The sequence below is a fragment of the Dendropsophus ebraccatus genome, chromosome 1, assembly GCF_027789765.1.
Source record: "Dendropsophus ebraccatus isolate aDenEbr1 chromosome 1, aDenEbr1.pat, whole genome shotgun sequence".
NCBI classification, from domain to species: Eukaryota; Metazoa; Chordata; class Amphibia; order Anura; family Hylidae; genus Dendropsophus; species Dendropsophus ebraccatus.
Window position 1 is genome coordinate 141,169,564 of NC_091454.1, and position 10,490 is coordinate 141,180,053.

Genomic DNA, 10,490 nt, shown 5'->3' on the forward strand with positions numbered 1-10,490 from the left:
CTTATCCATAGATCGATACTAACACTGAAAGTGACAAGGATATCAGCATGGAGGGGCTGGGGTTTATTACATCAGTGGTTTTGTCAGTCAGCCTCCATTGCTTTAGTCTGGGCCTGGTGGTACAGTAACTTCATTTCTTATCCATAGATCGATAATAACACTGAAAGTGACAAGGATATCAGTATTTCTTCACCTGAAGTTGGAATTCATCCTTATGACACAGTGAGTATTGATAATATATAATTTATAATCTTATTAAAGAGGCTGTTTATTTTTTTTAATGTTTGGGGCCCCGCTGGTAGCCTGTGGCATGTATACTTACAGAAGATCATCGGTGTCCCGCGCCGTAGCTCCGGTCCCGTCACGCAGTACCATACAAATCTGGCGCGCGCTCACTTCCGCCGGGTGCTGCTGTCAGTCCTCTTCTCTGTCCTGTCTTTATACGCCGGAAGTCACTCGCTTCCATGCATTCTCTAGTGAAGTGCGTGACTTCCGTGGTTCAAATTACAAGCCTGAAAAGAGGAGTCACATTGCCGGCGGAAGTGAGCGCGCGCCGGATTTTTATGGTAGTGCGTGACGGGACCGGAGCTACGCCGCGGGACATCGATCATCTTCTGTAAGTATACATGCCACAGGCTAAGGCCCCCCCCCCAAAAAAAAATAAGTGAACTGCTTCTTTAAGAACTGTAATATGAAATTTGTTATTTACTTTCTAGGACCTAGAAGAATTACTTCAAGATTTAGAATTTCAAGCTACAGCAAACAACAATATATCTGCCCAGTGTTTCCAGAACGACCCAGAGACTTCAGAGGAAAAATTTTCAGATCTGAATGTTATGGATCCTATAATTTCTCGTGTTGGGTCTATAGACTGGTGCATGTGTAAAAATTGTATTATAATGCCAACCGCTCCGGAGTCTGTCTGTTGCATCGAATTTGAAAATGCTGTATCCAAAATATTAGAAACACAGGAATGTATCACGGAGGTGCATGAATTTAAAGAAAGGTGTCTACATTCAGAGCATTTTCAGTGGATGCTAGAATTTCATATGGCTTGCCCTAGCAATGATCATCAAGATACTCCCAAAAGGTAAATATATTAATATATAAATATCTACATTTAAATCTTTGGATTCTGTATTTTAATGAATAATCACCAAGTAGGCTTGTCATATCATAGTACAGTCTGAGTGGTGTTTCACAGTGCAACATTTTACTATATGGTGTGCACGTTCGATGCTCACAGACTGGGCAGCATGTATGAGTGCGGGAAGCACCACATTCAAGTGACTATACCACCATGCTGAGTCAGAAGCAATGGAGGCGAGACGACTCACCCTTAGTGGTAAGAAACTACAGCCCCTCAGGGTAATCAATGGAACCCTATCAGAGGGGCTAGGGATTCCTCCCACTAAGGGTGGGTCGGCCTGCCTCAAGAGCTTCAGCCTTGCTGTGTTATAAACTTATTTTATATTTTCAAAACTTTATGACTTATAACGTAGTAAGATGCAAAATGCATTGTATTAGTGTAATAAAATTCCACTGTTGGATACAGATAATTCTCGGTAAGGGCTGTATTATACCTAAACATAATCAGCTGATTATTGCTCCGTGTATTGGTGTGTTTAAAAAGAGACATTTATCAGACACATTTTTGTAGCCGAAACAAGGAACAGAATATAAACAGATAACTGTTTATAAAGGTATGTTATTTATTTAAACCATTCCAGGCTTTGACTTCAACAATGTGCCAGACAAATATCTTGATTTATGCACACCTAGATAGCAATAAATTGTCCGATTACACTGATGATCGGCTATTTTTATATATTTTTCGAAATACAAAAGACTACCGCACATCTAGTTGTTCTCTTTTGAATTGCTTCGCCCTGTGGCTGTTGTCTACAGGTTCATTGTGGCATGTCTCAGTTGAAAGGCCGCTCGGGCAATAACTTACACTGATTGGCTGAGTGGCCTTTCAGCTCAGAGAGGCCACTCTGAACCTGCACTGGCCAGTACCATGGATGCAGTATACTCAAGGCACATATATTTAATTTTGTGTACAATTTTTTTTAACATAAAACAGTGTTAATAGATTATATAACAAAATTTAAAACTAATTTATATTTTTCTTTTTAATAGATTGCTTCGAAAAGCAGCGTATCGGAGTTATACCCGAATGATTCACGGTTTTCTTGGCAAACATCGACGTATCCCAATACCCTCTTGTGTTGTCCACCTAGTACGCTGCACTTTTCCAGATGAAGACGGCTTATATATGGGCTTTATACAAACTCACGATTATCCTGCCACTGATATGGCAATGGACATTTGAATAATTTTCTATGTATTTTTTATTTTCATCCTTTTTTGTTTTTTCAATGATTATAGCTTTATTTTTGGGAAATTAGAAGATTGGCCCTGTGAACTTTATTTTAGTTTACCTTTCACAACACTCATCTCTTTTCTGTCGCAAACTAGTTGATTTTGTTACGCTGCCCCCAATGCATCTCATTGAACTCACAGGCAGTGCATCTATGGATGAAATCTGATTAGTGAGCTGCACAAGTTTATTATAGTTCAGTGGTATATGTAGAAGTAGAATAACTTGCTTGGTTATAGTTTATGTATAGTTTGAGCTGCACAGGAGCATTATATTTGAAGATTGCGCTTCTCAGGTGGATTATGTATGCAAATATGTGAGCTGCACAGGTGGAGTATATGCAAAAGTCAGGTTCCATTTACACCAAAATATTTTGACAGATATCTGCTAACGATTTGAAGCCAAAGCCAGAAACCAACTATAAACAGAGATCAGGTCAAAGTAAAGCCTGAGATTTCTTTTCAAATCCATTCCTGGCTTTGGCTTCAAATCTTTGGCAGATAATCTGTCAGATAATCTTTCTGTGTAAATGGACCCTCATACTACAAAATGTTTCAATTGTATAGAATAGCTGGGTGGCTGACCATCCTGCCAGGGTCAATTTAGACAAGATTAAGGTTTAAAGGGTGTGTGGGAATATGTTCTAGGATCGTTTGAGGATGCATAATTCATGTGTCACGGCACAGCATGACTATGGCGCAACTGAGACTGTAATTTTTGTGGTTCCCTGTTGAGTTTGCTCAACAAACATCATAACACTCCAATGTGCTTTCACATTCGTGGTCAGTACAGTATTCCTGGGGCATATTTTGGAGAATGGATTATCTAGTACCGTATTATCTATTATCAGTAAAAATAAAAAATGAATTTCACAGATACGTTAACAGGTGATTTTATCACTCACCCAATGTAAAAGCCACCGTATCTATGTAGAGTAGTCATGATTTTTGGTTCACTTTGAGGCATAACCAAAAATTTTTGCCATTTCATGACATAACACAGACTTTGCATTACAGTGCTATTCATCTTTCCGGAAAGTATCACATTTCCATAACCGTAAAGTTATATAAGTTACCCATAAGTTTGATTAAATATTGTAATTTGAAATGTTTGTAAAAAAAATTGCATATGATTGTAAAGTATTTATAAGACCTATGTAATAAAAACAAGTTATATTCTTTTAAAACAATCAAAATTTATTTGTCACAATTTGTAGAGCAAAAAAATTCGCTACAACATTTGATTGCAAAAGAGAGTAGATATTTAGCATAAATTGGTTATACAAGTGTAAATATTTAAATTCATTGTTAAATCAGAATATGGAACAACAATTCTACAATTGTATTTATTCACCATAAACAAATTATTAACCAACACAACAATGTAAATTTTCATCCATTCATCACGTCTTAGACAATGCGAAAAGAATTATCTAAAAATACACCAACAGCCCCGTTAGCAGCTGCCATATATACTCACTGTAGCTTTTTGGTTTAAAGTGGCGCTACTGAAATGCAGCGCTTGCTTACATCAGCCTCTGCTGTGACTCCTATTCTCAGCCATGTCAAACGCCAGTTCTCACACGCTTTCATTCAGTAGCTCTGCAATAGCATTACTTATGTCAGTCAATTACAGGCCTAAGAACAGTAGTCACAGAAATGGCGGATATCAGTCAAGACGGATTTCAACATCTATGCGCTATACCAAAAAACAGCTGTGAGTATATATGCACGCGTCTAACGCGGTCGCTGATATACATAAGACATTTGTTAGTCTTGTCGTGTGTGTTTGTTTTTACTTACATTTTCTTTAGTGTATCCGTGTTTGTCAATTGTGGATTGAGTGGATGGCAGGGTTGTGGGTGGCACCAACCTTATCCCAACCACTATCACCAAACACCATCCATCCACAGTCCACCCCCTCCATCCTTACTACCCCCCCCCCTCCTATCATAAACAACCCCTACCATTAGCCGCACACCCCTCAACTCCCATCATCCACACACCCATCAACTCCCATCATAAACATACCCCTCCCTTTATCCACACACACCTACGCTCATCCACTCACCCCTCCTCTTACACACCTCTCCAATCATGCACACACCACTCCAACACTCCTAATCCACACACACCCAGCCATTCCCATCACACACCCCTCCCCTCATCCACTACCATTACACCAACCCCAACATACACATCCCCCTCCCTTCAGCCACACAACCATACACTCACATCTTCAACGCACACCGACGCTTATCCACTCACCCCTCATCCACACCCCTATGCCCATCCACACACCCCTACCAACATCCACAGCCCCTGCAATACACAGCCCACACAATGCACAATGTCTCCGTGACAAAGTAATTGAAATTTTAAAAATAAGATAACACACACGACACGAGCATTAAAAACGTATCCTAAAGTATCAGTTGATAATAACGTTATCGCTGATGGACATCACACACTTCACCAGTGCATTTATGATAAAATTTGAAAAGCTAAACAAGGCTTTCAAGACAACTTACTAATTGAGAAGGTGTGAAGGAGTTACAGCGAGGCGTTGCAAGCAAGTCCACAGTGACTATAGGCTGTGCCAATTTGACACATGCAAAAAGTATAAAAGGGTTTAGTAAGGCCAACAAATTAAACATTTTCAAAATGGACACCATCAGCTATCTTAGATTGATGTTGTAGTGGGGACTTTTAAAAATATTCACTACATAACACACATAAAGTAATTATCCAACTTAAAGTGTAATATGTTATTGACTTGCCCCCTTCACCGTGTCAACAGAACCACGTTATTGTACTGCACTATATTCACCAGATGCCTGTACAACCCGTCCGTTATCTTGGGGACAATAAGGGCATATTCGTGATGTCAACCACACCGCAACTTTGGTCACACAGCTGGTCAACTGCAATTGTTCGAGCATAAATAAACTCAGCCAATGGCTGATAAGCATCTTATGATGAGTAAAAGGAGGGTGGGGTGGTGGAGAGGGAGGGTGGTGCAATCTGTCCACCATCCAGAATATTAGGTCTTAGTCACCAAAATGACAGGTGGGGTGTACACACATCAGTTGAGTATTCACACATTGACCATCACTGACTGCTATTGGTTTAACACAAATATATCTTATAGTGTTCTGTCTATCCATGGTTCAAAAATGATTTAGAGTACGTAAAAAGAATATATTTAAAATAGAAAAATGTTTACTTTTTCAAATGTATACTATCTTTCTAATTTTTTATAAATTATATACTTTAAAATAGGTTTAGCCAACAAGTAGGATACCGGAAGACATTATTAGGTTGCCAAGTGGCATATTGCCAATACATGGCTGATTGTAGCAAATCACAACAGTTCAAGTTATGGGACAAATTGCATGTATTGCAACAGCTGAACCTCTAACAATTAATTTATAAGAGGAAATAGAGGACCGACATTCAGGGGTATATTCACAGTGGCATTTCATTATTACTTTTATCAGTTGACTCTCAAAAACAATAAATTTCCTTTCTGCGATAAAATCAGTATTATCCAATTGACCCGATTGGTCTATGTTGGAGAAATAATAATTAGATAAACCACCCGTGCAGGGTTGACAGGATCCAGACCCCCGCTACAGCACCCTGTAGTCACCTGATCACGCCGGGTGACGCTTCTTGAGATGGTTGGGTCACGGAGATCTTAGCCGCTGCAGCCCAGGCCAGGCCTAGCGCTGAGAGATGAGTCTAACGCTCATAGAGAATGACGGAGCACTGGACTCTCCTGTCATTTTCTCTATGAGTGTTGCACTCATCTATCAGCGTGGCGGCCGGGCTACAGTGGCTGAGATCGGTGACCCGACAACATAAATAATGCGTGACCCGGTGGGATCAGGTGAGTATAGGTGGCTGTAGATGGCGATCGGGAGCCTCTCACCCCGGCACGAAGGAAGACATAGGTTAGCTTTAAAAAGCTGCACTACTGCTTTAAAAGCAGCTATCCAAAGGTCCAAGCTGTTAGGAGGGTGAAAACTCTTTTTACAGAGTCCAAAATAACACAAAATAGATTTTAAATGAAATGTTCAGCTCACATTTCCCTAAAACGGGACAAATGTTTTTCCAAGAGAAATTTCTTATCAGGCATTGGTTTGCTAGCAATGTTTTTAGGAGCAGTTTCATTTTTAGAATCCCATTCAAAACTCACAGATCCTTCAGCCATTGATACTATTCCATTGATTATGTGAGGTAAATGATCCAAATTTCTTTCCTCAAAGATTTTTTGCACTATCCAATCTTTCTTGGCTTTACTATATGTAAAACGATGTCTGGGCATATTTGTTTCTACGCCAATTTTTTTTTTGGCTGTTGCTTGCTGTCTATTTACATTATTGTTATGCTCCAAAGCAGAGAGCTGGGTCCGTGCAATCATACCATTAACAGAGAAATGGTTTCTCTTTGAACGATATTTCAGCGTGCTTGAATGAAATGATTCTAGATCACCGGTATGGAAGAAATGAGTTAGATGTCTAATATCTTTGATAAATGCTGGGTTTAATACTATAGTTTTAAAAGCATTGTAGGCTGTGGAACCCACTGTTAGCCACTTTCGTCTACGTTCGACTGTGTCAGTCAAAGTGTCATGTTCACATGCCGAATAATGTTCAGCACCTTCCCAAGAGTGTTGGTTTATAACATGAAAAGTAATGGATTTCCATTTTTCCACTAGCACATCTGGATTCCGATTACACGTTTGTGAGCACCACCAAAGATGGTCCTTGGTGGCGTTTACCCAACGTGCTAGAATTTTACAGTCTTGACGCTTACTAGCACTGAGTAACTTAGATCCAATAGATTTGGCACAATGCCAGACATCAAATTGTTGTATAATACTTGGATACTGCTCACGAATAATTTTTCTAATGCTAACGTGGCGGTCAGTGCATATCACACGAATATTTAAATCACTGCTAAGTCGATCTATACACTGAACAAAGGCTTTTTTTTCCAAAGAAACAGATGATATATTTTGGCTAACCTGTTCTACTTGAAAGTCAAGAATTTTTTTGGAATTTAAATCCATGACTGTATAGGTACAGTACTTCGCACAGAAACCAGGTGAGTCACATTGACCATCACCGGCGACTGCTACAGGTTTACCCGAAATATGTCTTATACTGTTTTGTCTATCAACTGTCCAAAAATGATTAATAGTTGGAAACAAAAATCGACTTTGATTGGAAAAATGTTTAGTTTTACCAATGGATACTATTCCAAAAATCTTTAAAAAATTTGATACTTTTAGATAGGTGGAGCCACTAAGGAGGATAGCTGTGGACATCAGTAGGTTTCCAAGTGGCATATTGCCAATACAGGGCTGACTGTCCCATAACTTGAAATGGTGTGATTTGCTACAATTTGCATGTATTGCTACAGCTGAACCTCTAACAACTAATTTATAAGAGGAAATAGAGGACTGACATTCTGGGGTATATTCACAGTGGCATTTCAGTATTAGTTTTTTCAGTTGACTCTCAAAAACAATAAATTTCCTTTCCGCAATAAAATCACTATTATGTAATTGACTGGATGGATTTTGCTCTGTGTTAGACAAATCAGATTCGGAAACAGTAAAGTATTCATTAGCCATCATTGTTCGCTCAAATAAATTTTCGTCCTCCTCCGAAGGTAAGTAGCTACTATCATAATTTTTTTTTTTGGAAGCAGAATTTTCTATTTCTGAGTCAGAGCTAACTAAAGTGAAGGATGGAGATTTAAAAATAGGTGAGATAGGACAATCAAAATGAGGTGTCTTTTGTAAAGAATTGATAACTGAAGAATTGACTTCAGTATCTAGGTTCACACCTGATAAAGTTTTCACAGGTGTGCAAGTATGTAATTCATTGTTTTGAACTAATGCACTAGTTTTTGTTTTGGTTAACGGTGGTAAGTTTACTAGGTTACACTGAATTCCAATGTCGTGTGTAAAATGATTATAGAACACTTGAATTTTTTTATGTTTTTTTCCCAAAAATGGTTCAGTTTTAGTAAATACATTTTTTACGTTGACTTTGGCTGTAGTACAGTCTTTTACTGGCTTAGCAACCACAATTTTTTTTTTTGGATTACTTTTTAAAGGTATATTCAGCAACAAGGGCTGGGTGTCATTAACAGTAGAAGCTTTACCATATTCCTTTTCAGCATTTCTGAACAATTTAGCCGCCTCCGGAGCTAAATTAACACCATATACAACTTCAGTTACTGAGTAGTTATGATCATAGGAAAAAGAAGATTTTGTTGGGCATGTGTACTGATCTACATTCTTAGATACTTTTATTCGCTCATTTGAGACACTAGACACTGTATTAAAAATTGTAGGCCGAGAACCTTTTTTTAGTACACGAGCTTTTTTTCGATTGTCATAACATTGCTCTGTAAAATGACGTGAACATATCCGATATATACCTTTCTTGCTATTTGAAATGCGCTCAGCTGTGTCATTGATATTTTCAAACTCATTCGGAATGGCTATCAGCCACTGCAAAACCATTTCTTTATCGTGTGGAAAAGCATGCATAGTCGTATAACATTCACTAGGTATCCATTTGGTTTTACATCCTTTCACAAAGCATGTGGGCATTTTCAAGGCCTAGAGGAATTAAAAATAAAATATAATTAAATCAAAAAATTTTAAGCTTTTTTTTTAGTCAAGCGTAACTGTCATATTTTTATTTATTGAATAAATCGGTAGTATAAGCGATCTCCGAGCCTCCCTCCCGACTTCTTATCTGTGCATTATCAGGCAAACACGTCTTCATTACAGAGAAGCCAGTGAAGACAGGCTCTGCTCTCTCCATTGCAATCTTTCAGTGTAAATGCACCCAAATAAGTTTAAAAAAAAAAAGTAAATTTATCGTTAAACCCCATGGCAGTCGCAGGCACGATTATTGACCCACAGCGTTAATTATGGTTCTGCATCAACGTTAAAATCACGGCAGCATCTACTCGAACTCATTATCGCTGATGAGATCGAACGCCAGAAATCTACATAGAGAATAGATTGTAAAGCGTGCCTTCTGGCGTACTATAACAGAATTCAGAAGAGGAGTCATTGCGCACGGTTAGAGCTGCGCCACAGGACTATGAACAGCTGTGGTGAGTATACAAGAAAAGAACCTGGTGGTGGCTGCATTTGGCTTCTCTTTTAATTATCTGTAAATTGGGACTTACTTTACAAAACTCGATACTTCAGACACAATATAGGAATGTTGGCATCTGTTGCAGCCAATATACGTTGTTATTCAACAATTGCGCAAACCTGAAAATTAGATAGAAATAGTAAATAATGAGAAACAACTATTACTATTTATAAAAGAGTAGTATTACTATAAAAAGAAAAAGTTTATAAAAAATAGATGTTCACAAAAAACAACCGGTTAATGTACATCAAATAATGGGATATACATTTTTTGAAATATAAAAAAAAAAAATGGCTCAATTCAACATACAAAGGCAGAAATGCCGGTGTAGAGCTTTCTTTTAGGCACGTTGATCATAGAAGCAATATGCATTTGGACTGGTCATACTACCATTACTTTTTTATCAATAACTTTGTTAAAAATATTTTAAATTATACACATTCTCTACACCAAAAACTTTTAAAATAAAAGTCAAATAAACAGGCTGAAGCACTGGAGGCAAGCAGACTTACCCTTAGTGGGAGAAAACCATTACCCCTCTATGATAGTGTTTCATTGATTGTAACGTAGTCGCGTAACGGAGGAGCTTGGGTTTACGCGCAATAAGGGTGTGTTGAACCGCCTCCAGTGCTTTAGCCTGGCCATGCTAGTAATGTCACTTCAAATCACTTCCATACTTACTGGTCTAAAATTTTTTTTTGGTTTAGACCCTCTTAAATCGGCGTGCACATATAAAGTACCTCCGGAAGAAAATTAGATAAGATCGCACTGGAATTTAAATCAGTTGGTGCAGCTAACGGTAAAAACTTTTGAAAGGGAAAAAAAAAAAAAAAAAAGATCACATGGTTAATAACTATCTTTTAAAGCATGTAGAGTAAATAAGTAGTATAAAATGCACACAACTGTATCAACAAT

At 38.2% G+C, this 10,490-nt stretch overlaps 1 protein-coding gene and 1 long non-coding RNA gene across 2 annotated transcripts in view; one reads left to right on the top strand and one right to left on the bottom strand.

Moving 5' to 3' along the window:
• LOC138783368 (uncharacterized) overlaps positions 1-2,729 on the top strand; it is a 32,697-nt gene extending 29,968 nt beyond the window's left edge. Inside the window, exons 4-6 of the mRNA XM_069958008.1 lie at positions 148-222; positions 717-1,090; positions 2,143-2,729. Of these exons, the coding sequence (XP_069814109.1) occupies positions 148-222; positions 717-1,090; positions 2,143-2,335 (642 nt within the window). The 3' untranslated portion in view covers positions 2,336-2,729. The remainder of the gene's footprint in view (positions 1-147; positions 223-716; positions 1,091-2,142) is intronic.
• Positions 2,730-8,738: 6,009 nt separating this feature from the next.
• Positions 8,739-10,490, bottom strand: part of LOC138777748 (uncharacterized) — a 5,994-nt gene continuing 4,242 nt past the window's right edge. The window contains exons 6-8 of the long non-coding RNA XR_011360834.1: positions 10,257-10,381; positions 9,607-9,694; positions 8,739-9,025 (exon numbers count right to left, since the gene is read on the bottom strand). This is a non-coding gene — a long non-coding RNA (uncharacterized lncRNA). The remainder of the gene's footprint in view (positions 9,026-9,606; positions 9,695-10,256; positions 10,382-10,490) is intronic.